The 25,910-nt window shown below is 48.9% G+C and overlaps 1 protein-coding gene across 1 annotated transcript; it reads right to left on the bottom strand.

The window, feature by feature from the left end:
* Positions 1 to 1,114: 1,114 nt before the first annotated feature.
* Positions 1,115 to 25,280, bottom strand: C26H6orf89 (chromosome 26 C6orf89 homolog). Its single transcript, XM_030965993.1, has 8 exons — positions 25,238 to 25,280; positions 21,734 to 21,941; positions 20,191 to 20,356; positions 8,260 to 8,414; positions 7,825 to 7,946; positions 6,645 to 6,771; positions 5,860 to 5,983; positions 1,115 to 5,491 (listed from the first exon to the last, which is right to left on the bottom strand). The coding sequence occupies exons 2-8, from the start codon at positions 21,920 to 21,922 to the stop codon at positions 5,406 to 5,408; spliced, it is 969 nt and encodes a 322-aa protein (XP_030821853.1). The 5' UTR covers positions 21,923 to 21,941; positions 25,238 to 25,280; the 3' UTR covers positions 1,115 to 5,405.
* Positions 25,281 to 25,910: the final 630 nt, after the last annotated feature.

Below are 25,910 nucleotides of genomic sequence, written 5' to 3'. Positions count from 1 at the left end.
GAGTAGCCCTTCTTGTTCTTGATATCCCTTGCCAGACTCAATTCCAAGTGGACTGCAGCCTTCCTTCTTGCATCCCTACATACCCCAAAGATGCTGCTCTCAGGGCTGGCTGGAATAACCAAACTATCTGACAGGGTATGTGCAATGCAGCTTTCCTTCTGCTCACTCAAGGAACAGCCCATGCCCCACCCCAGGGAGCAGCAGCCACTGCATGGGGACAGGGACAGGAGCCAAACCCATCATGACCCCAAACACCCCATTAACCTTTCCTATGTCTGGTAGTGTCACCTGCTCATCCTTGGGAACCCAGCAGGGACGGATTCAAAGTGTGCAAGGAAAAAGGGCTGCACCCTTTCAACCCCACCACAGGGATCAAGGGGGTCTCACACTGGGTTTAAGCTCCAGAAACCCTTTGTGCACTGTCCCAAAGCTTTGGGATCCCAGAATTACCTCAGCTTTTCCAGGGAGTTTCTGGCCAGAGTCATATCCCTGTTGTCCCATCCCTTCCTCCACCCTCCTGAAGGTTTCTTCACCCCAAAACTGCTGCCACCCAGGACTGTCCACCACCACCTGACAGGCTCTGCTCCAGCCTGCTGGCTCCAAAAGGCCCCACTCTGCAGCACTGAAGTGACCAAGCCTGGGTTTCTACTGACTCACATCTTGAGGGTCTCCAGTGGGGCTGGCCGGTGTCTAACAGGCTCCTGCACTGCTGTGGGAGTAACAGGATCTCTCTTTTCTCCCTACTCGCCTGGATTTATGAGCTCTGGAGGAGTTTATCGCCTTCCACGCCTCAAAGTTTGGCTAAAATCAACTGGATTGTGAAGGGAAGATGGAGATTGTTGCTGGGAAGAAAAGAAAGGAGGGACAGGCGAAGCTGTTGCATCAACTTTGTCCAGAAAATCGGGCTAAAACCTTTCCCAAACTGCTCCTTTATCACAAAGTGTTTCTTATGACATTTTCCTAACAAAAGTGTTCTGACTTTTTATTTAAAATTACACTTCCCTTAGAAAAAGTGTACCAAAAAAGGTTAAAGAACCCCTCAACAGCGGACATGCAACGTGAGAATAAAAATCAGGAAAAGGGAAAAGGGTCATTAACACTTGTATTTAATTGCAAAAATTAAAAACTTTTTTATTCTTCTTACATACAAATCTCATTTATTTACATACTTTACAGGCTTTTCCCAAGTATTTACAAAGTTTGCAATATATTAAATTAGGACCATCCATAAAATTCTGCATTAAGTGCATATTCACATTCTTTTTTTTTTTAATCCATCACTAAGTTTAGTGTTCAGCATTGAAACAGTCTTTATGCATATATAGCTTTACTTCCCAGCACCTCTGAGCCTTTAGAATGTGGCTCCCCTCCCCAAGACAAGGAGATAATGCTAAAAATAAATCACCTGCCATTTGTTTGAATCTCCAAAGCAAAGGGAAGTCCAGCATCTCCCTTGTCTAACTCAGCAGGACACTAAATCTGCCCTTTACAAGGAGGAGGTTCCTGAAGAGGAGGATATCAAGTTCTACCTACAAAATTTACCAAGAGGAGAAAGTTTAGTTTGCAGGAAGCAAAAACTCTTTGTGCACCCATCAAAATGGCCTCACCCCACGAAACATTCAATTCTCTTGGGGGCCATGGGGCTGAATGAGGACCTGGGATTGGGGTGTGGAAATTTCCCTCCTGGAGGGAGGGAACAAGAGGGTTCCAAGGCAGAAGGATCCCCATTTCTGAGACACTGGGGATTACAGAGCTCACATCTCTACCATGAGATGCTCTCCTGCTGCTGCTGGAGCCCAGGAGGCCATGAGGGAAGGGATTTGATCCAGCCCAGACAAAGCAGCTTCTCCTCCAGAATGTTCCAAAAACAGGCCTGGTGGGAGAAGCTGCAGTCTGGAGACTCATGGGGAATCTGACTCAAAGCTCTCCAGGGCCTTGCAAAGAGACCCCTCAGGGGAATCAATGTGTGCAATAACAGTGGGCAGGGAAAAAAATGAAAAGGAACAAAGAAAGCGAAAAAAAAGAATCAATAGAAACTGCCAGGTTGGCTCCCGTGGGGGCCGCTGATTTCCTGGTACTGCAGTAAATCATAATAATCCTTTCTCCTCCTTTCAGTTACCCTGAGTTCAGGACTGACTGACAGCACTGGTCAGTGACCCCTGCTTTGGGGAGCAGCTTCAAACCACGATCCTCCTGCCCAGCTGATGGGGACAGCCTGTCCTTCCAGCCTGGCAAGGGCAGAGGTGCCCCCTCCTCTGGGCTCGTGGGTAGTACCAATTTCTGGTGTGATTTTAGAGCAGCTTTGCAACCTTTGGGATGTGGGGTGAGGAGGAATCCATCTCCCAGCTCACAGGCAATGAGCTCTGAAGCACACAAAGGGATTTTAAAATGTATTAACTGGGAAGTTGTGTGAGCTGGGCAGAGGGGGAGTGGGAGATTGTCCAAACCAGCACAGAGTGCAAAAGGGGAGCTGAGGTGAGGGAGACCATGGTGGGACACCCCCTCTGTGAATCATGGCTGTGAAACCTCAATAGCTGCAGGAACAGCCCTGTTCCACCCCAGCAGGCCACTAGGACCACCAGCCCCTCCAGGGAAGTCCTGCAGCCTTTCCAAGGACTCTGGGAAGCTGGAGTTCTGGATGTGGAAGACGACCAGGGCTTAATTGCAATAAAGGTATCAAAACCTCCCTTTGGCCATCCCAGTTCTGCCATTGTGGCCTCACCTCCGGGTTTCCCACCGTGGCTCCTTGCCTGCCCTGGGATGTGGAAGGTGTGAGCACCACTCCTCTGGCAGCTGGAGACAGGAGCTGCTCTGGAAGCTGTGCTGCAGACTGGGGCTCTGCACTTCGGCCAAAATTGACTCTTTATCAGCAGGAGAACTGCCCTCCTGTTTTAGTTTAGCAGCTAATTCCTTACAGCCTTTGGAAGAGGAAGAGAAAATATACCGGAGAGCTTAAAAACAAATGATGTAAGCTCCGAAGGGAGCGAGGCTGGGACATATGCAATGTATCTGAGACAGAGCTGGAAACTTATGCAGAGCCCATAAAGTGCACTTGGAAGGCTGCTCTGCAAACAGGCCAGACTCACCAGCTCCTGTCCAACCAGCTGCAACTCTTCGAGGAAGGCTGCAACTCTTCGAGGAAGGGAGAAGCACTACGTGAGAACATTTCTGCTAAACAGGCACAAACCTGCCCCTTCCTCCCCCTAGTCCAAACAGCAACTGTAAATAGATCCATTTTCTCTGCTTCTTCCTGAAAGAGCCAGACAGCCACAATGGCTTAAGTGTGACTCTCAAAATCCAGGCATTTCACAGACACTTGGGAATTGTCTCCGCAGCTCTTCTACAAGTTACAGTCAAGGACACTTAGCAGTGACAGTGTCACCAAACCGCCGCAATCTCAGCAAGAATGGCTCCAGCAGCATCTTTGAGCAAATGTTTTACAAAAATGGGTCAGATACAAAAGCAGTAAGAGGTGAAGTAACCTGGTCAGCCTTTGAGTTTGATTTGAGAAGCTGCCAAAGTGTAAATAGCAACAGTCACTAATGAGGCCCTAATTCTGCCATCACTGAACTCCCAAATTTCCATTAACTAAGACCCAGGCTTTAAGAGGAGGGAGAGGGGTGGTGTGTGTGTGTGTGTCTTGGCATGTACAAGATTGAATGTAGTGTCATGAGTGTGAAATACACTCCAAGCAGTGAGAACACTAATGGAAGTTCTATTAGTCCAATTCCCTTTAATACTTGGTAACAAATTATATTAGTCCTTTTCTATCCTGAGAGAGCCAGACTCTCCCCTTTTGGTTCTACTAGATCTGGTGTGTGTCCAGCACCAAGGGCCATGCACAGACTGACACAGGTGCTGGGCTTGTTCTCATTGTTTTGATAGGAGAAAAACAAGGGTTATGCATAGAAATGTTTGTAATGTCAAGGCCTCAGACTAAATTCTTTGGAGCAGGAACTGTCCTCTGCCTTATTCTTGTACAGGAGCCAGAAGTGGTCATCCCACTTGGCAGCTTTTGTCAACTCCTAATCAGATTAGCACAATGTTTGCTCCCATTCTCCTCAAAAACAAAGGCTGGACAGACATTTTCCCAATCTGTCATTTTACATGTACCTAAAATATTTACAGAGAAAAAGGCTCTTGCTCCTGAGAACAGAGTTAACTCGCTGTCAACCAAAACCCCTCCCAACTCCATATTAACAAGTGTGAGAGTATGTCCTGAACTCCAGCCCTGGCCTATGAGTTCAGCCTGACACATCTGTAAATGATCTTCAGCAGTGGGATCAGACCCAAAGGATCAGGCTTGGAAGGGACCGGAGCATCCACAGTCTGCAAACCCCGAACCCGAGCCTCTCTCAGGGCACTGGAGACAGCGCTGCTCCAGCAGCAGGAAACACGCAAAGGCAGCTTGGAAAGGACCCAGGAAAAACCAACGTTCATTCTGAAGACAGAGTTCCAGGTCTGGAAGGAGTCAATGCAAAAATATGCCAAGGAAGAGGGAGGTTTCAGGTGCTCCCAGAGGTACCGTGGGCTGGGAACGCAGGCAGTGCCTCCAAACACAAGGAGCAGCTGAGAATGGCTGGGCAGCTCTTGGTGTCTGTGGTGAAAGCTGGACAGAGCTGCTCTCTCCCAGCCCCAGCTCCATCCACAACTCCTGCACTGCCAGCACCTCTAAGATGTGTGTTGGTGTTTTTGCAGGAAAGGAAGCGGAGGTGAAGAAAAGCACAATTATCATTTGACTCACTCACAACCTGCTGACAGAGAGCTGCAGAAGGGTGATCACAACACAGAGAGGCCTGAAGGGATTCTTTTGGTACAAGAAGGACGCAGTGGGTGAGAGTTTCTGCCCTCAGGCTCAAGGCTGTCCCCATCCAGGGAGCAGGAGCCAAGGTCAGCTCTGCAGGGCTCACACAGCTACGGACGTGAGGGAGAGCTGGGACGCATCACCAATTCATTCCCTTTATAGAACTGGCCTGACTACACAGGCTCAAAGCTTCCTCCTCAGGAGGAATGTACACAGAAATGTCACACACCTCATCCACTCCCAAACCCCCCAGGAAGTTTCAGAAGTGCCATAATCCACAAAGAACATAAGGTGAATCTCATCCTGAGAAATCCATCTGCTGCTCCTGGAAAAAAAACCCTTTGCTGCAAACTCAGGGCTTACCTGAGGGGACAGGGAGGGTCATAAATAGCTTGAGCTTCTCCCAAAATACATTTGAGGAAAGGCAAAGGATTACCTCAAGGGTCAGGAAAATAGTCCTTTTGAAACACTGTAAACATGCAGGGTGGCAAAGCTGCCTGCCCCAGTTGCCCTGGCTTGCTCCTCTCAAGACGTTGCCTTGGCTTCAAAGCTGAAAGTCTTCTTGTCCTGGGAACAGCTCTGTTTTCCCACCCCAGCATCCTTAGCTGGCAGCTCCATCACAAATCACAGCTGGCTCTGTCCCTCTGGCCACGAAGCTCATTGTCCAGTGATCTGTGCTGGCATAACCTTGGGAAGAGGCAATGGAGAGGCTCTGTTAGATGAACCCATCCTTAATGAGTGCTCCCATTTCCCACAAAGGGATGTGGTCATGCTGGAGCTCTTTGGAAAGACACTTCCCTCAGTGGGCACTGGGTTTGTAATACTCATTGTGTACCCACACTGCTCAGCTTGGAGCATCTCCAGTGTTGGAGTTCCAGGTCACAAGCTCCCAGTCCAGGAGGATCACTCCCTGTGCTGTGACAAGCAGGCACACACCAGTCTGGAGGTGACAATGGCACAAACCACCATCCCAGGTGTCAGACAGAAAAGGCCCAGCTGGAAGCAGTCTCCTGATTCCACTCCCAGCCCCTGCAAGCCACAGCTCTGGTACTCACCCAAATCCCCAGCTTCCAGCTCCACCTTGAACACCTCACAGTGTCCTCTGCACGTGTCCAGAGGTGCAACAGTCAGGGTGAGCTGCCCACTCCCAACAGCAAAGAGGCTGTGCAGGCTGTAGCTCTAGGACAAGAGGAGAGGATTTCAAAAGCTTTCCTTGGCTCTGTCTGCCCAAAGCAGGGACAGTCACTGCCCTGCAGGCAAGTGAGACAGAGCAAACAACAAGTTTGCTGCTCCACCAGTTACCAGTGGAGCACAGAATTTCAGCTGAGGTCAGCTGCATGCAAGAGTTCTCCTCTGCTCCAAGGCAAGGCAGGGCCTGTACATCCCCACAACTCAGGAAAACACAGAGGAGGAGATCAGGCCAGTGAAGTGTCTCAGAATGAGACTCACTGCTAGGAACAGCTCCTAAAATGCAGCTCTTAAAACAATTCTGCCCCACTGTGCACAGAAAGACCTCACCCAACTACAGAGCAAGGTCAGACACACGAGTGGAGCAGGCAAGGGGTGTTGGAACAAGGTGATCTTTAAAGTCCCTCTGTTTCTGTGACATCTCCAGCTCCAAGGGAGATGGGCACAGGGTATCTCCTGCCCCAAACTGGACACAAGTGCTGGGAGGCACAGCCACCTTGAGATGCCACTTTACACAGGGATGGACAGAACCCCAAAAGCTCCTTTCCAGGACTGTATCAGCTAAAAATACCCTGCAAATCCCATAAAAACTCAGAACTGCTGGGAGACAACTCATGGACAGAAGAGAATGCCTTTGGAATTAATTTCTCACCTTATTCCCCAAGTCTGGGTGGCGGATGAGGAAGCAGCTCTCCAGAGACACTGTCTTGGGGAAGGACAGCAAAGAGGAAGCAGGGAAAAATTCCTGGAGAATCCGGGATCTATTCACAGACTTGTTCCTAAACAAACCAGCCCATATTAAAGAATCATCATACAATGATAATGTTTGCATTTAAAAGCTACTTTCAGATAAAAATTCTTGCCAAATGTTCATGCTTGATAAACAGCACGACAGACCAGCCCTTGGAGTCAGGAGCAAAATTCAACCTCAGCCTCTAAATCTGCTCCTTCCCACTTTCCTCTGGACTCTTGCACCAGGACTATGTAAAGAGGGAGCAAACAGATCCTTATGGATACCTGAACTTCATTTCCCTCCCCTTTTCCTTTAAAATGATCCAAGTCATTGACCAGATCCATTAATTACAAAAGATGCAGAGAGGTAGCATCATACAAAACCATAACTGAACCCACACTGTGAGGCAGGGGGGATCCAAGCTATTCTCTAGACCAGGAAATGTAACTGGAAAAGGCCAGGTGGGGCTTGTTATCTTTACATCCCTGTCTAGGGGACTGACATGATTAATTCTTCTGTACCCTGACCATCCCTCTACCAGTGCTGGCTCTGAGACCTTAGAGAGCTCTGAGATGCTCACATGTCTTGTTCCCATTAAAATCTTTGGCAAAGAGCTTTTGGATAACAGGAGCAGGAAGAGAGTTGGCTGTATTTCTGCACAAGACCAAACACAAACTGCAGGATTCTTTGACTTCCACTTTTCAGTGTTTGCAGAAGTCATAGCATCTCTTCTCAGTCAGCACCAGCAGTGGAGGATTTCCACTGAGCAGACAGAGGTGATAGAAATGTGAACCAGTTGTCTCAGGTGATCAGAGCACAGCCCAGATGATTTACAGACTGAAGAACAGTCCCTAGGATAATTTTATCTTATAAGGGGAACAATAGCTGGAGACCAAGCACCAACTCTCCATTTTTAGTGCAGAAGTCTCATCCTCAGAACAAATCAGTGCCAGCAAGCAGAAGCAGCCTGAAACCCACTCCTGTACACCTTCCCTCCAGTTAAACTGCAACTTGCAGGCACTGGTGGTTCACACAGGCAGAGCCTGAGCACCCCTACAGAAATGATGTGTCCATCCATCACATGGTTTGTCTGACTCACCAGGGAAAGAAAAATGGGCAGCTCCATAATCCAGCTGAATTTTCTTCTATTATAACCTCTGCCAGTTCTGGATCCTGGGATTGAAAATGCTTCAGTTCTTCATAGGAGAGGTGCTGCCCTGTCTTAAAGAACATGAAACAAAGATAAAAGCTGTGCCCACAGGGTTGCCCCCTGCTCCCATTTCCCTCCCACTAGAAAATATCCAAGAGCAACAGCCACATGGATTGCTAAGTGTCCAAATGCAATGATCATTAGGCAGAGGAACAATGCAGGGAGCTCTCTCCTCCCACATCTTTACAGGAGTGAAATGTCTTCTTAGACACATGTCCTGAATGAGCAGTTTGAGTTCATGGGTGAAAATACTGGGCAGGGGTTTTGGGCTTGTGCTGTTCAAGCGTTTGGACTCATCACCCTCACAAATCCCTGCTGCATTACCTTGATTAGAAAAGGCTGATGCTTCTGGAGCTTTTCTGATAGCTCTCTGAAGTCTGTCACTATGTGAAGGCTTTTCACAGCAGAACAGACTGTGCAGTTTGCAGGAAGTGCAGAAGTGTTCTGTCTGCAACCTGCTGCCCACCAGTCCTGGCATTCTGGGGAAGAAACAAGGGAAACCTCTTCAGTAAGACCAAAAACAGAATGGAAATGAGACAAATTCAATTACAAACTCATTATCCCTAACATGAAACACTGAGATTTCTTATCGTTTCTGATGGCTGTAACTCAAAAAGAAGCAGCTTTACCAGGCAGGGAACTGGAGGGAATGTTTCCAGCACATTTTGGAGATAAGAGATGAAGGTTGTGAGCAATGGGAGAGCTCATGGAAATTCCATTTCTCTGTACATGAGGCACACAAGCTCAGCAACCCTTCCATGAGCAACAGAGGAATGGCAACCATCACATGTAGTGTAATTAAACTGAAACAACTCCATAAGCAAACGAGCAACCCAAAGGTGTTATCAAGGAGGTAACACCCAGTAAACCAAAAAAAGATCCAGGGTGGAAAGAGTAACTCCCACACGGCTGGCACTGGTGTCATGAACCCTGCTAGGATCTACCTGAAATCATCACCCTCCCCTTTACCACTGTGTTAATTTAGAAATTTGTCCCAGGCAATGGTTGCCCAATCTCTGATGTGCAGAAGATGCTGGGAAAATGTCAGATTTCACCAAGACATGCTGCTGCTGTTTTCATTCATCCCATGCATTGACTTGAAGATGAAACTGGGAGAAAAGTCCCAGCACGAGCAACCCCTGGGCCACAGCCACATTCATTTTAAATTCCAAAAATTGTTGTTACACCACAATCAGCTGAACTGGCCTACAACAAACAATCCATATGTTTACATCTTCAAAAATTTAATTTTTACAATAAAACACAACTTGATGCCTCTATCCAGCCTCCCTCCTCCAATTAACAGCTCTCCCCAAAAAACAAAGAAACATTAAAAGAAAGGACTTGTTGCAGCAGGGAATGAGCAGGACAATGCTGAACACCCCCAGGCATTTCTATGTAAAGGATGTGCAGAGCAGCCACCACTCTGAAAGGGTGTGGCTCTAATTTGCAGAACCACACAAAGATCAAATTCCAACTCCGGGCCCTGCACAGAGACATCCCAAACTCCCACCCTGTGTCTGAGAGTGTTGTCCAAACACTCCTGGAGCTCCAGCAGCCTCAGGGCTGTGCCCATTCCCTGGGGAGCCTGTTCAGTGCCCAGCATCCTCTGGAGGAAGAACCCTTCCCTGATGTCCACTCTAAACGCCCCCAACACAAATTTTTCATTTGGAGATACAGCAGCAGATTGTGAGAAATGGGAGAGCTTAATGGAAATTCCACTTCAAACACAAATTTTATGGCAGTGACAGCCTTAATCCAACAGGAGAGGCTTAACTTGGGCAGTGGCAGCAAACCCATCCCAGGCCTGATCTGTCAGGGTGGGTCAGGAAAAACCCAAGGCCTGGGACACATGTGAAATATCCAGGGATCTGTCCTCACCAGCAGCCCACCCTGCCAGCACATGTCAAAACAGCCCCAGAGTCTCCTGGACATGGCTGCAGGCAAGCTTGGAAAAATGGACAGGATGGCAAAGGGAGAAAGAAGAGTGAAGTCTGGCTGAAAAATCAAGTTGGGAAACAAAGATGCACAGCAGCTTTTTGGGGCAAAAAAGACCATGCACAAACTGCTTATCACTGCCATTGCAATTTCCAGCCACACTCATGCTCCTGCACATGCTAAGAAGGGATGAGCAGCACTTCAGAGGGAAACTCTTGTTTTATTTTCCCCTCTGACATCTGCAACGGGCCACGAGGAATGCTACAGAGGATTTATGTTCATTGGGACATAACAACAAGGAGCAGACTGGGATTCATTTTGCTTCTTTCTTGCTGAGTATTTCCAGCTCCCAAATGCTGCATTTCCCACCCTACTGCTGGGATATGGACTGAAAGGGATCAGGATATAACTCCTAGTCTTTCTGGAAGAGGCATCTACACTGCTTTCAGGGAAAGGGCAAAAAAGGCAAAACAAAGTGTAAAATCCTTCTTGCAAGCAGAAGTCCCAGTCCCATGAGAAACTGCTCCAATGTACTTTCCCTCCCCGCTCACAAGAGAAAAAAGAAAATCTTTGTTCCACTGCCTGTGGAAAGCTTCAGTTTTACAACAACAAAAAAACTCAACTCACAAAAAACAGCTGGTCAGTGACAGGAAACAAAAGGCTGAAAGATCTCACCAGAGAAAGGGCAGTCGCTGTGAAGAGAACACGAAAACATCTCTATGGTCTGTCATCAGATGGGGCGTAGCAAGGCTGTAATTTCTCTCTGGGCAAAACTCAGAAACCTCATCCCTAAGCATTAAGCACAGTTGTCCCCAAATTTTCCCTCTGGGCTCAGGGCAGTACCCCACAGAACAGGATGCTAATCAGCTTGACAGTACAGAGCTTGATTCCTCTTTTGAGCCAGGCTGGAATATTTGCATTCTCAATTGCTCGATTCAGGGGGTGATTTCTTTTCCCCATGAATAACCAGAGCAGAGGACTGGCTGAGATGCATTTCAAATGCTGCAAGTGGGGTTGTGGGATTTTTTTTTCCCCTAGTAATTAATCTTTTAGATTTATTGTGGAGGGTGTTAGTCTGTGCACCAGCATGTGTGTGACTGGCATGACAAGTACGGGCAGCGCCTGCCCTTCCCAGGGAGGGCGGGAGGAGAGATGGTGCACACAGGAGCCAACTGCCACTGGGGACCAGGGCAGGATTTTACCCAGGATGCTGATTTTGTCTCCTTACACTCCCTGCATTCCTTTTACATTATCACCCTGCCTGCCCAGACACCCTGGGGATTGCTCTGGTGGAGGCTCGGCGCTGTCTGTGCACACACACACTGCTCAGGGATGCAAATGGAAGATGCTCTTTTCATCCCAGCACAGCCCTCACACCACGGTCCCATCCACTCCCATCCACACGCTGAAGCGCTGGGCGTGGGCAATTATCCCTGAGGAGCTGGAGTGCAGGAGAGCAGCTGGAGCAGTGACACATCCAACTATCCATTACACGACAGAAGTGTGGCCAACTTCTCTCTGCTTTCTCACCCCTTTTTGAGGGGCAGCCTTTGGTTTGTTCAACAGAACTTCAGTTCCCTATCGGCCATAACCACCTCATATTTCCTTTTATGTGTTATTATTTCTCCAGAACAAGAGCTGCCTCCTCCCCCGTGTCAGGAGAGCTCCTAGCAGAGCTAGGGCTGGGATTTTCAGCTGCTAACACAGCACAGACCAAAAGACAACAACCTTCCCTGAAAACACATCTATGATTAATACTACAAGGAGTTTATGACTCTACTTTCCACTATGCAGAAAAATAATTTTCAAGTCACCCTCAATTTAAAATGAGTACCCCGCCCTTCTTGGCTGTTTTCACAGAGGATCTCCCAAATTTTTGGCTGCCCACAGCACAAGAGAGGGGTGTGTGTGCACAGCCCCAGAGATGCTGGGTGTGGATGATCAGATTGTAAACTCAAGGCTCCTGAGAAGATCTGGCCCTGCTTCTGCCCATTGCAGCAAAGCAAATTAACTGCTGGAAACTTGCCCACATGGATGTGAAAGCAGGATCTCAGCAAGCCCTGCTCTCTTAGGGACCATACAGAGGGTGCAGGATCAATCTGCCACTGCAGAAGGTTCAAAGGGAAGCCTCTAGAAGGGGGAACTTTTGTTCCTGCAGGATACAGAGCCTAGGGCTGCTCCTGACCCTAACAAAGTGTTCAAAACACAAAACCTCCTGCTTGCAGGTGCACTGCAGGTGCTGAGGCAGTTTGCTGGCTCCCCACCACACTGGTTTGCTCCCTAGCACTCAGGGCTGCAAGGCTGTAGCAATCTCCACCAGGCAAGTGCCAGCCAGGTCTGCACAGAGAAGTCTGGTCCCAGGGAGACCCCCCAGGACTTCACAGCCCCACAGGTGTTGTGTCTGCAGGGGCTGTTGCTGCCATCACCCACAGTCACTGACAGGAAGCTCCCCAGAGGACTGGCTGATGTACTGAGCAGCTCCACAATGTGCAAAGGCTGGTTCCAAATCCCAGATCCCTCTTTCTGAGGATGAGGCTATGCCCCAGACCTACCACATACTTCACTGGGGCCAATCCTTGGAATATTCAAGCAAACATAGAATGAAATCCTTGGAATATTCAAGCAATTTCAGCACGCACTGGATGAACTCAGGACTCCCAAAAATGGCTGTGCACTGAATATTCCTCAGACATTTCTCTGTCCTTTCTTGTAGTGCATTGAACAAACCTGGGTGTTTCATTAAAAGGGGATTCTGTCTCTCTGCCCTGCTCAGGTGAGACCCCACCTGCAGAGCTGCCTCCACTCTGGGACCCCAACACAAGAAGGATGTGGAGCTGGAGTGAGTCCCAAGGAAGCCCCAGAAATGCTCTGAGGGCTGGAGCCCCTCTGCTCTGGAGCCAGGCTGGGAGAGCTGGGGTTGTTCATCTGGAGAAGAAAAGAGACCTTGGCTCCCCTTCCAGTGCCTAAAGGAGATCCCAGAGAGCTGGAGAGGGATCTGGGACAAGGTCAGGATGAGGGGGAACGGCTTCCACTGCCAGAGGACAGGGACAGATGGGATATTGGAAGGAAATTCTTCCCTGGGAGGGTGGGGAGGCCCTGGCACAGGTTGCCCAGAGAAGTTGTGGCTGCCCCATCTCTGGAAATGTTCAAGGCCAGGCTTGAAGGGGCTTGGAATAACCTGGGATAGTGAAACAATTTAGGCATGAATTCATGATCACAACATTTACACAGGTAAATCCCTTCATTCTTACTTTACAGATCTAGGAATTCCAAGCTCTGTAGTTACCAGCGGCACAGTTTGGAAGAGGCATTTGGAGCACTTTGTTGCACAAGCAATGTTTCCATCTTGCTGCAAATTCTTCACAAGGCTAAAAATTAATTTGATCATTTATAATGTCATGTCAAAGTCAGACTAAACTGATGGGCTCTTAAGTAAGTCAGGCAGGAAACAAGGATTATTAATTACAGCCTGCAAGTCCTGATTAAGGACTGCATTACAGTGGGGCTTTAAATATATACTACAAAGAATGTCCCTGTTCAGCACCAGATCCTCACCCCTCCCTCATATTGAACTTTTATTGTAGCTCTGGGTATACTGAATATATTTATGCCACGACAAGAAAGTACCTCCCAGTTTGGTTCACAGCATTTTTAGGAACAGCTAGGAACAAAATAACAACTACAAAAAACCCCATCAAGAACCCCTTTATTGTTGTTCTGAGTAGAAGTCAACAGCTTGAAGAACTACTCGTTCATCTCACTAATGGGTAACGGCTGCTCCACCAGCACAGGGATCATTAGTCAACCCCGAGCAAAGCATGAAAATGATTTTGATCCAACCAGACATTGTGAAATCAAGTCTGCTAAGCCGAGCCCAAGAGGAATTCACAGTCCACTGGGGCAAAGGAGCATTATTTCCAGGAGAAATCTGCACCTACCATTCTCAAGAATGGAAGGCAGGGGCCAAGCTGTCAGGAAAGCATCCACAGTCCAGCTGCACCTCTGGTTACCTGCCCCAGTGACAGCTTGTGCTGCATGAGCAATCTGCCTCAGAGGAACAGCTTTGGAAACAAATCCCTCCCAGCTGCTGTCACCTGCCTGATGGTGGCCTCAGCCTGTAAAAGGTTTGACATGTCTGTGTCACAAGTGCACAGACAGCTCTGCCAGGCTGCTAAATGCCTCTGCAAGAGGCCACCTATGGCAAATGCTGATCCCAGGAAAGCAAATCCAAAGTAAGGATTCACTCTGGAAATGAGGAAACTAGAAACTTTGGAGGCTTCACAATATAGAAGCAAAAGGAAGAGTATTTTGTGTTCCACAGCACCACAATGGTTTGGGGTTAGTTTACTGCCAGCAAACCCAAATAAACAGCTCACTGGCTGAACCAAGGCCAAAGTAACAGAGTATGAACAGCTTGGCACCACCCCGCCCTGCGAAGTCAGCCGTTTTTTTTCCCCTTTGAACGAGCCAACACATGTCTGCTGGTTGCTTTCAGGTTATATCATAAAAGGGTTGTTTACATACACAAAAGATCAGATAAACTGGCAGCTGTGCAGTGATGGGAGGGAGCCCTGCACATGCTGTGACCCACAACCACCTCCAAATGCTTCAGCCCCCAAAGCGGGCGCATGAAAAACAAGAGCAAAAACCAGCTCAACTCTGCTGAGGAAAAAAAACCAACATCCTTCGAGAGCAAGAGGAGAGGAAACAAGTTAGAAATCAGATCCTGCCTTACCTCCCAAGCAGCCTTATTGCTCAACCCTTCATTCAGAGCAGGCCCATGCTCCTTGGGCTCAGGAATGGGTCAGACAGAGCATGGGCTGCAAAGCCCATGGGGAAAGGCTGGATGAACCCCTGGGTGCTCAGCTCATGGGAAAAGGCTGGATGAACACCTGGGTGCTCAGCTCACAAAGAAAGGCTGAACCCCTGAGAGCTGAGCTCACAGGGAAAGGCTGGATGAACCCCTGAGTGCCCAGCTCACAAAGAAAGGCTTGATGAACACCTGGGTGCCCAGCTCACAGGGAAAGGCTGGATGAACCCCTGAGTGCCCAGCTCACAGGGAAAGGCTGGATGAACACCTGGGTGCTCAGCTCACAGGGAAAGGCTGGATGAACACCTGGGTGCCCAGCTCACAGGGAAAGGCTGGATGAACATTTGTGTGCTCAGCCCATGGGGAAAGGCTGGATGAACCCCTGAGTGCCCAGCTCACAGGGAAAGGCTGGATGAACATTTGTGTGCTCAGCCCATGGGGAAAGGCTGGATGAACCCCTGGGTGCTCAGCTCACAGGGAAAGGCTGAACCTCTGAGAGCTCAGCTCACATGGAAAGGCAGGATGAGCACCAGGCTGCTCTCAAGAAGCAGCAACTCTCCTTGCAAGGCAGGCATGCTGGATGCTTCCCTTCTGCACAAAGCTTTGCCAAGGATAAAACCTCTCCAAGGCTGGAGTGAAAGAAGCATAGGGAAAGGAGTTTTGCCTGCAAAGGGTTAAGATCAGGGAAGAGACAGGGGCTGGCCAAGTGCCAAGGCAAGCCTCCAGCTAAACCCAAGGTGGGCCAGCCAAGAGGCAGAGGCTGCTGCCCTCTCCCAGTAACCAGCTGCTGCCCTCCCCCAGTAACCCAGCCTGCTGTGACCCATCCCCACAAATAGCTCTGGCACCCAGCAGGCTTTAGTAACACAGTGACAGGCCATTTACAAGGTGTTGCTAAACACTGCTCCTCCAGCTGGGCTCCTTTCTCTACAATAATTACACATAAAGCTGTAAACATGATTTTAGCCCTAATGATCTAGGCAAAAAGGGGTATTTAACACTTCTTCTCCATGCTGGGGATAACTTGCACAGGATCTCCTCTCCAGCACTGAGATCCATGTGTGCTTTTGTCTGATTTTAGGTGTGCTGAGCATTTACTGACCCAGCTGATTCTGTGCTATGCAGGATGTGTGTGCCCAGGACCAAGTATCATTATTAAAAGCAAAGCTGGATTTTCCTTGAGGTCATTACAAGCACTGCTACCAGTACAACGTGCAAATTGTCACAGCCTGTTCCCCATTGACAGACCTGCTCTGCTGAGGATTTTGAGCTGCAAGGATGGAACTTACCATGGGCAGACACATGAGTTAATGTGAGAGCAGCTTAATGCTCTGCTCATCACATCATTGCATGGCTGGCAGGGAACAGTTACCAACCAGCTGACATCAAAAATCATATTTAGATATCAGCAAAGCTATAGGGATGACACAGTCGTGAAGGAAAGAAACATCAGATGAGTGACTACCAGTGTGGTTTTAAAATTTCTGTTAAAAGAATAGAAAACCCCTTTTCATTTGGCTTTACTGAAGACTTTGAGAGCTCATGTATCCCTAATGCTTGCAGGGGAGAGAGGAGCACTTGTACCCCTATTTTGCACCAGAGAACTGAAACACAGAGGGAATTGTCCATCCCAGCCTGTGTGAGAAATTAATCCACAATGCACAGGTCCTAAATTTCCCTGGAACAGCATTAGATAGCTGTGAGTTAACCCATCAAAATACACCGTGTTCCTTACAGCAGGTAAACCCAGAGGTCTGACAGCCTGCTGCCATTTATAACCTCTCTGGGGTTATACATGAAGGGCTGATGTGCCAAGAGCTGCAGGCCCAGAGCAGCCAATGTGACCCAGCAACAGGGCTTTCACAAGCTCTGCATAAACACCAGCTCAGGAAGAGCAAATGCAAACCACATTTCCACAGACCTTTTCCCCAACCACAGGGACCTTGCCCTGCAAAAACAGCTGGAAGAGAGGCACAGACCCAAGGGTCTAAGAGTCAGCTATCAAGGAACAAAGGGTGGGAACATAAGGTTTAATATGGGAATTGATCCGGGGAAAAAAGTCAGCAAGAAAAGAGAGCACAGAGACAGGCAAAAAGGAAATTTACTTTGGACTCAATCCTATAAACAATGCAAGAGAGTTTTGTGGATGCTGCTCCTCACCTCAGCTGCTCAAAGGTCCACCCACAGCCTCTGACAGACAGGCAGCCCTTGTCACCCACAGCACATCTCTTGGGTGGAAGGCACAAGGATGGAGGGCAGGCCACCATCAGCAGGAGGGAGGGGGGAGCACATCCTGCACCTCTGCACCTCCCAAAGCCTCACCATGACTCTGACTGGAGCTCTTGCCTCTCAGGGGAAACCCAACAACTGAGCTGCCCTTGTTCTGCAACACAAACCTGGCTGCTCAGCCCACACCTCCCAGCAGAGCAGGCTCCAACCTCAAGCCCAGAAAGCTTCCTCAACAGGAACAGAACCTCAACAGGAAAGCTGCCCCAAAGCTCAGGAGGGACAGCACAGCCCAGGCTGCCCCTGCCTGCCCAGGCACAGAGGAAGGAGCCAGACCACCCATGTCCATGGCAGGGTAACCTGTGCCAGCACAGCCTCCAGCTGACAACAGGTGGTTTCCAACAGGAACAGCCCAAGCTGGCTTTGAACTGGTGCCCAAGCACAGAAAGCTCCAAGCTGCATCCTCAGCCCCCTCAGAATTTTCTTCCCAGAACCCAGATTGGGAAAGGAAGAGGAGTCTGTACGTCGAGTCCCTTCATTAGTGGTTTTCTCTGCTGCTCAGGCACAGTGCAAACATCTCCCTTCTAGAGACAGGAGACTCAGAGGGGATCTCATTAAGGCATATAAATATCTCCAAGGGATGCCAAGAGGATGTGCCAGGACTTTTCCATGGCGCCCAACAACATGTTTTAGCCACAAAGTAAAACACAGGAAATTCCACCTCAACCTGAGGACAAACTTCTTTCCATGGAGGGTGGCAGAGCACTGGAACAGCTGCCAGGGGTGCCATGTCCCCACCTCTGTGCCCATTCCAAACCCACCTGTTCCAGGTGACCCTGCCTTGGCAGTGGGGTTGGACTGGGGGACCTGCAAAGGTCCCTCCCAACCCAAACTATTCTGGCATTCTGTGATCAGAGAACACCAAACCTGCCTGCAAGACCTCCTGGACTTAAACTCTCATCAACAAAGAAGACCCAAAATGCAGCTTTGCCCCTTCCCTTCAGTAGACCACAAGGCCAAAATTAGGGGCAAAATAATACAACAAACAAAAAGCAGGGCTGAAAAGGCTTGGGGGATCACTCAGCCCCAAACCATGGAGCTGCCTCTTCCAGACCCCTGCTGGATGGCTTCACCAGTGTCCTCTGGGCAGCAAGCTGTGATGGTGACACCAGTGTCACTGGGACAGTGTCGGTGGCTGCAGCTGCCTGCTGGGAAGCCAGGACATGAGGGATTCCCACAGGAGCCCAGCCAAGGTTCAGCCTGCGTGCTGCACTCTCCCATTTAAATAGCCAGGGTCTTGTCCAGGATCAAAGTCACTCCAGCCAACCCCAAGTCAATCTGTTAACTGGGAAATGCTGTGGCTTCCACCACAAACAAATTCTGTGAAAAAGAGAGCAGGAACTGCCTCCCCCCTCTCCTCTTTTCCCCAGAATTGGATTGCTGCCCACCCTTTTGCTCATCACTTCTGAAGACTTACAGGACTCACAGAGACATGAAGGATTTTATGAGCATTTAAATAACAACACTGCATCCTTCCTCTCTATACATCCTTCCCTTTTCCCCTGTTCCTCTGGATGTTTCCCCATCTCCTCATCATGCAGCTGGTTTTTCCAAAGGTAGGCCAGAACTGCTCCTGCTCTTATTTATCTTTACAAGGAGATCCTCATGGTTTCAGGCAGCCCTTGTCCTACAAACCTTTAGCTGTGCCAAGGAACCTCCCTGGGCTCTTCTCATCCAAAGGGACCCTGTGGTACCTGAAGGAAGAACCTGTCAACTTTCTGGACAAAATCTGATTGAACAAACACAACAGAACCACAGAATGGTTTGGGTTGGAAGGGACCTTAAAATTCACCTTGCTTCACCCTATGCCATGGGCAGGGACACCTTCCACTGTCCCAGGTTGCTCCAAGCCCTGTCCAACCTGGCCTTGAAAGCTTCCAGAGGTGGGGCAGCCACAGCTTCTCTGAGCAACCTGTGCCAGGGCCTCCCCACCCTCACAGGGAAGAATTTCCTCCTAATGTCCAACCTGCCTTTAAATTTAGGCCATTCCCCCTTGTCCTGTCACTCCTGGCCTTTGTGAAAAGTGAAATGAGCATTAAAATTGGATTCCATCTCAATACAGGAGCAGGGAGGGGTTCACCCATGGAAAAGCTGGAATGCAGTAGATAAGCAGGCTCCTAATGTCAAGTGCTTATCAGAGCCATCTTCTCACCTTTGTTTTTCACTCCCAGAGATATCCTAATCCATAAGGAATAAGAGGAACAATGGGGGATACCCTGTCCCACCCATATAAACTGGAATCAGCAGAAATCCCATGTCAGCAAGAGGGAGGGAGAGAATGCAGAATGGTGCTGGCATTTCAGGGAGCCCTTTTTAGCTCTGGCAGGAAGGTCAGAGCCAACACAGACAACTCCAACACAATGAGGTGCCCAAGCTAAATATAAACATGACAAGGGCACGGCTACAGGAGTTTGTTTTTACAGTGAGCCACCAGACCATCAACATTGTGCCACATCCCTGCTCAAAATAATTCACAGCTTTATCATCACTGACAGTCTTTGTGTTCCAGCAGAGGCAGAGCCCAGGCTTGCATCCACCTGCCAGGCTAAGTCAGTGAAATGATTAACCAAGAATGAGAAATAGCCAAACTTTTCCATTGCTATTGTGCCATTCTAGGAAAATCTAGGATGTTGCTCTCCTGTGATGGGATCACCTCACAGGGAACCCTTATCTGACTTCCTCACACACACACACACTGCCCTCCATGTCACGTAAGCATGACAGCACTCAACCCCCCAGGCCTTTCACAATATGCCACTTGGCAAAAACTCCTTTTCCTTAAACCAGGCCAAAAGTTGAGGTTTTTACACTTTGCTCACAGATATCAAGATTTGGTTGAGAAACTGGTTTTGCCTTACTCAGAAAAAACAAGAAAAGGTGACATTTCCCTAGCAGAGCTATCTCAGTTCTGGTTCTCAGAAGTGCAAAGATTTCTAGAGAAAAGGGAACTCTTGTGGAAGAAAGACCCGAGGTGTTAAAAGCAAGGAAAAGAGAATGTGCAAGAACAAAATTATCAAGTTAGAGATAAAATATGCTTCAGTCCCAGCGAAGCTAGAACTCAGGCTGCTATTTTTAAGTACAGTGGTAAGAAAAGAGAAAACCATGATGCCAAGCCAGCAACACATTTGTGGCACCCTGGAGACATTCGAGTGACTCTTGTGGCTGGCATTTAAGTTGGTATTTCTTGCTAGGCTTCTGTTATAGCAGGGAAAACATTTCCTTACTCTCCAACATGTACTTCTTGGCAATGGGCAGGGACAGCAGCCGGATGTGCCCGACGAGGGAGCCCCAGGCCTGGGCTCTGGAGAGTGGTGCTTCGGGTGGCAGAGGGTTGTAGGGCTGGATCACCAAGTAAACAGTCAGCAACACCAAGCCCAGGGTGAGCAGTCCCTGCAAGGGAAAACAGGCATGGAGTTAATTGCACTGCAAGGAGCTGAGGTGTCCTCACACCAGGACACACCTTCTGCTGGTATCAAAGGGCTGTGGCTGTGCACCACAGCATGAACACTTTTATTTTTGCTGTGTCTCCTCGTTCAGCTGCAATGCTATTTATGTACACAGAGTTGTCAGCCAGTTTTATTATTAGGGCTGTCCACAGATGAAATTAAGCAGCCTTCAAACCCAAGCCACACAAACAGCTTTGTTCCTGTATTTTAGCACTGCAAATAATCCAGCATGAGATCAATCAGGATTATCTACAGATAGTTCCTTTTCCTCTCTACCTAATCAAATAAAAGCTTGCACTCTTGCCATGCCTCTTACACAAGGAAAACCCTGTGGCTTTTGCAAACATCCGTCAAGCCTCGAAATACTTTGGCAGAGTTGGCACCAGCTCCCTCCTCCATACCAGAATCCCAAATAAGCCTTAAAGAGATGACATGACGCATTTCTCCCCCTGGCCAAAGTCAAACTGAATCAACAGCAAAAACAAGAACAGAAGCTGAAAGTTCAAATTTGCAGTTTCCTGTTCTCCTGCCTCATTTTACAGCTTTTTATAGGACATGAGGAAGAGAGCTTGAATTTTTTTCCAAATAAAATCCATTGCAATGAATTTGTAGAGATGACACTAAAGTATTACTGAATATTATGTCAGTGGGAAGCTTTTTAGACTTGAAGCAAACATCTAGTCTAGTGGAAGGAGTCCTGCCCATGGAATGGACTTGGAACTGGATCATCTTTAAGATTTCTTCCAACCCAAACCAGTCTGGGATTGAATGGTCTCAAACCTACCTAACAATAGCATCCTTTCACTCACTTTGTAAAAGTTTTTACAGAATCTTTTAGTTAAGGCTTTTAAAACATTTTTCTACCATCAAGCATGATGACAATAGCTTTATTCCATAGACCAGAAGGAGAATAAAGACATTTAGAAGTTTGTGGCAGGGTCAGAAAGAGAGCCATGTTCACTTCGTGACTCAACCCTGAACTTCAAGGATCTCTTTCTTTCCTCACATTTCCATCCAGGATGCCAACACCAGGAATCTTAGTCTGAAAAATCAATCCAAATCTCATTATTTAATAATTTATGGGAGAGGAAGATGTGGACAACATAAATTTACAGCACATATGAGCAATTCCAAATCTTGAGCAGATATCTCCTGTTCTCAAAGCAGCTCATGGCATGAAGGAAAGAAGCTACACTTCACAGCTTTTTAAATAAAGATCTCGGAAAATTCATCAAGAAAAAGTAATGGGAAATAAAAAGCTCAGGTGCAAAAGAGAACCCTGACCCTCAAATGCTGTGTTCATGCACAAAAGTCATCTTACCTTGTAGAGAGCCACTAAGACAGGGTAGCGTGGAGGGCCCCTCTGGGGTTCGTTTCTTTCCAGGAGCTGCTTGATGAACTTCTCAATGGCTTTTTCTGACATGCCACACTGGTGGCCAGTCTGCCTCACCAGATCAATGGTTTCTGAGAGCTTGTCATAGATGCTGAGCTCGTTGGCTGAAAGCTCCATGGCCTCCAAGGAGAAATCCCTGAGGAGAGATGGGGTGTGTTAACAGGAATCAACTGCAGCCACACAGCCCTGTAGCACAGCCATCCCAGGAATGTGGCAGTGCCCAGGAAAGAAGGAAGGCTCCTCTGGAGCAAACCTGCTCCCAGCCAACAGCACAACACTGAGCTGCACTCTAATAGTCTCTGCTGCTTCAGGATCTCCCACCGACTCAAAGAAGCCGTGAAATTTCCTGACAAGAGCAGAACCGGCCGAGATTCGCAGCTTATGTAAATGAACAAAGCTTCCCAGAAATCCATGAAACTCCATTTATTCATCTCCTCCAAATGAATCCGTCCCATAAAGCAATTGCTCACCGAGTACAAAAGCCAACAATACAAAGCTGATCATCACACACAGCAGCCCTGCTAAGCCCTCCCGTGCTATGATTTCAGTCGCTTATTTTAACCCAGACTTGTTTCCATTAAATCCCCCGTCAGCAGTGGGACAGGACAGAGAAACAAGCAGAATGAGTCGGGCAAAGTTCGGCAGTTTACAATTTGTTTAAATTTTCGCAACCTAATGTCAAAGCCAACTGATTATTGAGTAACAGCAACGGTGAGAGCAGCTGCCCTGCAGGCAACAAAGCCCCCACCTTCCTCTCCAAGTTTGCCTGCAGGTCAGAGATGCCACAGAACTAAATATCCCAGCAAGAAGTGCATTGTGCTGGGTGACAAAATGGCATTTGACAGCAAATTATTTCTCACTTATATAAGAACATACCCATGAGAGATCAACATTAAGTTGCAAAAAAAAAAAGTATATTCCTCTACCACTTTCACTTTGCCACAAAGGCCTCTTTGAGAGCAGCTGATGGGCTCAAGAAAAGATGTAAAGAAATTGCTGGACAAGGTACAAGCTGCCAATGTGAGAATCACGCTGTAAAAACTTTTCCCATTGCCTGGGAAAAAACACTGGCACTGCCTGGGGGAAAGGCAGAATCTGCAGAGTTTTGCTTTGCCTCTTGTTTCTGATGTGGGTAACACTAACCTGATCAAACTGGGCCAGCTGGGAGAGAGCTGAGCAATGCTCTGCCCTGAGAGCACAGCCTGAGGATCATCACATAAGAACACAATAATCACAGCTGAAAATTGAAATCACACCCCTGTCCCCATTTTGCTCTACAGTTTCCTGGCCCCAGGCACCAGCTCACGAATCCACTTCACCCAATTCACCACAGATTCTGTCCCTGCACTGTGAGAACTTTAACTATTGACAGGGCTCTGGGAAAGCACAGACCTGCTCTGCTCACCTGAGCACACACAACCAGCCCTGAGTAACAAATCACCTAAACTCAGATTTGCTCAGCTGTGATTTGTTCTGGCTGCTCCCACGGCACAAATCAGCCACAACTCTATGTATGGACAGAACTAGAGACACGATAAAGTTCAGGTTTGAACTCTGATTTGCCTTTAAAGAACTGGCTGACAGCTCTCCCCCTAAACCACCTACAAGTCACAACTCAAGCAAGGGTGATGTTAATATCTTCTTTTTAGTGCAACACTGGGATGTATTTTCAAAAACTCTCAGTTTCACAGCTTCAGTGATTGCTCTTCTCCCCACAAGATCCCCCTGTTGTGCCCTTGCACACTTATTTATGTGGTCACATGGAGCATCAGATCAGGAAAACTATCAAAATTATCTGGCTGAAAAATAACCCTGATTTGTTTCAGCAGCTGCCTAAGCATTCAACTCCAGCAGTAATGTCAGATGTTATATTAACATCAGTGTCAAATTTCTAGCCACAGCCACAGAAACACCAAAAAGGTAAAAATGCCAAATTAAACCCCAACTCTGAGAACATACTGCACTGCATTACCAGGTTAATTAGCTCCTCGCCCTCTTCTACCAGCATTCCCTGCATTCCACACAAATATTTGTCCCAGATCTTGCCACCTGAGCAGCCCCATGGGCAAGCAAAGCAGGTTGGGTCAATAATATCTCATATTAACCTCTCCGAGACAAGGACTTCTTTTTCTCACCTGTAAAGCACCTGCCACGCACGTGACAATAAAAACAAGCCACTGCTTTACTAACTCTTTCATTCATGCAATACCCTGATTCATGGAACAAGCAGGAGCCAGCACATCTGCAGGATATTAAAACCCTTTTTTTTTTCCCCTCCAGCTTTTCTGGTTACTCCAGTTGCCTGGACACTGTAAGTGGCGTGCTAAGTGGTCTGAAAGATTATCTAGTGTCCTCTGGCTCCTGAGTGCCAAAGCTTTCCCCCCTGAAGCTGTCCCATACAGAATTCCAGCAGATTCAACAAGCTTCTCCTGCTTGCAGCATCTGCCTGGAACCACTTATAACAAACATCCCCACAGAAATGCTGTCAAACACTGTGGTTTCCCCTTTTCCAAACAACACAAAAATCCTGCTAAAATACAACACTGAGCTATATTCCAGTTCCCACCCCTCTCCATTTACATTCCACTCTGAGCGAACACCTTTGTAGACAGCCCCTGTAAATCACAGACACTGAAAACCCAATCCAGCTCCTTGACAAATTCAAGAGTAACTCAATCCTCCAGCTAGGAAATAAGGCATTATGCTCCCACATTGCTGGGAGAACAGATGAGGCCTTAAAAAACAAATAACAACCCATTATTTCCCTTCCTATCCCTACAAAATAATAACAACAGGCTACTGTACCCTCTTTGCCACCGTACACACTGAGCAGGGCTCACCCCTTGCAAACTCCTTAGAGAGAGGCCTTTGAACGAGGAACCCATATGTTATTCTGGCTTTTTATGAACCCCGGGAGGAATCAGCAGCTCTCTTCACGAACAGAAACAGTGATGGCACTTGGCTGGCAGGGTTTGCACCCCAGCGCCCAGCTCTGCCCACAGACCCCAGCGTGGTTAGTCCAAGGCTTTACAAGGTAAATATTTAGACAGAAACGGTGCTGGAGGAGTCTTTAAAAGGGAAAGCTCGCTCGCCTTGCGGGTGAACCTACAATGATGTACATATATATAGATATAAAAATATATTCCCATCTGCTTGATGCCGCCTCTCTCGCCCTGCCAGGGGATCAGGTCCCAGCCTTGCTCTGAAACCCCTCCAGAGGGACCCTGACCCGGCCACAGCCCCACGGCCTCGCCCGTGTTCCTCTGAGGCAGAGGAGCCCCAGCTAAGGGGCATCCTTAAAAATAAATCAATAAACTAAGCAGGACACCCCCCACCCCGGCTCCGGCCTCCACAAGCCGGGGACCCCCCCGGCCCAGCCCGCGGTCAGAGGCCGCAATCCGGGCCCCCCGCGACCCCCGCCCGCGGCCTCACCCCGCTCGCGTCCCGCCCGGCGGCTCCTCCCGCTCCGGCTGCGGCCCCGCCCGCCCCGCTCCGCTCCGACTCCAGCTCCGGCCCCGGCCCCGGCCCCGGCCCCGGCTCCTCCCGCGGCGGGGCGGGCACGGCTGCAGCCCCGCTTCCGGCTTCCGGCACGGTCCGGCACGGCACGGCACGGCACGGCACGGCTGGGGCCTCCGCACCGACTGGGGACATTGACCGGAGAACCAACACTGCCCGGGGAACCCCCACATTACCCGGGGAACCCCCACATTGCCCGTGGACTGCCACATTGCTCGGGGAACCAACACTGCCCGGGGAACCGACACTGCCCGGGGAACCGACACTGGCCCGATGAGCCGACACTGCCCCGGGACCGCCACATCACCCAGAGAACACTGTCCGGGGAACCCCAGCACTGCCTGGGGACGCCACACCGCCCGGGGAACCAACACCGCCCCGGAACCGCCACACCGCCCGGGGACCAACACCGCCCGGGGACCACCACATCGCCCAAGGACTTAACACTGCCCCGGGGGCCGCCAACACTGCCCGGGGAACCCCCACATTGCCCGGGGACTGCCACATTGCCCGGGGAACCGACGCGGCCTGGGGAACCGGCACCACCTCGGGACCGCCATATCGCCCAGGGAGCACCGTCTGAGGAACA

This window comes from Camarhynchus parvulus, chromosome 26, assembly GCF_901933205.1.
Source record: "Camarhynchus parvulus chromosome 26, STF_HiC, whole genome shotgun sequence".
In the NCBI taxonomy this organism is placed as follows: domain Eukaryota; kingdom Metazoa; phylum Chordata; class Aves; order Passeriformes; family Thraupidae; genus Camarhynchus; species Camarhynchus parvulus.
The sequence above is the reverse complement of the archived record's forward strand: the minus strand, read 5'-3'. Positions and strand labels throughout refer to the sequence as shown.

What these genes read in the sequence shown, in the direction of transcription:
- C26H6orf89 (XM_030965993.1), bottom strand. Translation starts at nt 21,922, where the DNA reads ATGGAGCTTTCAGCCAACGAGCTCAGCATCTATGACAAGCTCTCAGAA. An exon ending in ATCAGCCTTTTCTAATCAAG is followed by an intron (nt 7,947 to 8,259) that starts GTAATGCAGCAG and finishes ATGTTCTTTAAG; the next exon opens with ACAGGGCAGCACCTCTCCTA. An exon ending in ACCCAGACTTGGGGAATAAG is followed by an intron (nt 5,984 to 6,644) that starts GTGAGAAATTAA and finishes CTCTTGTCCTAG; the next exon opens with AGCTACAGCCTGCACAGCCT.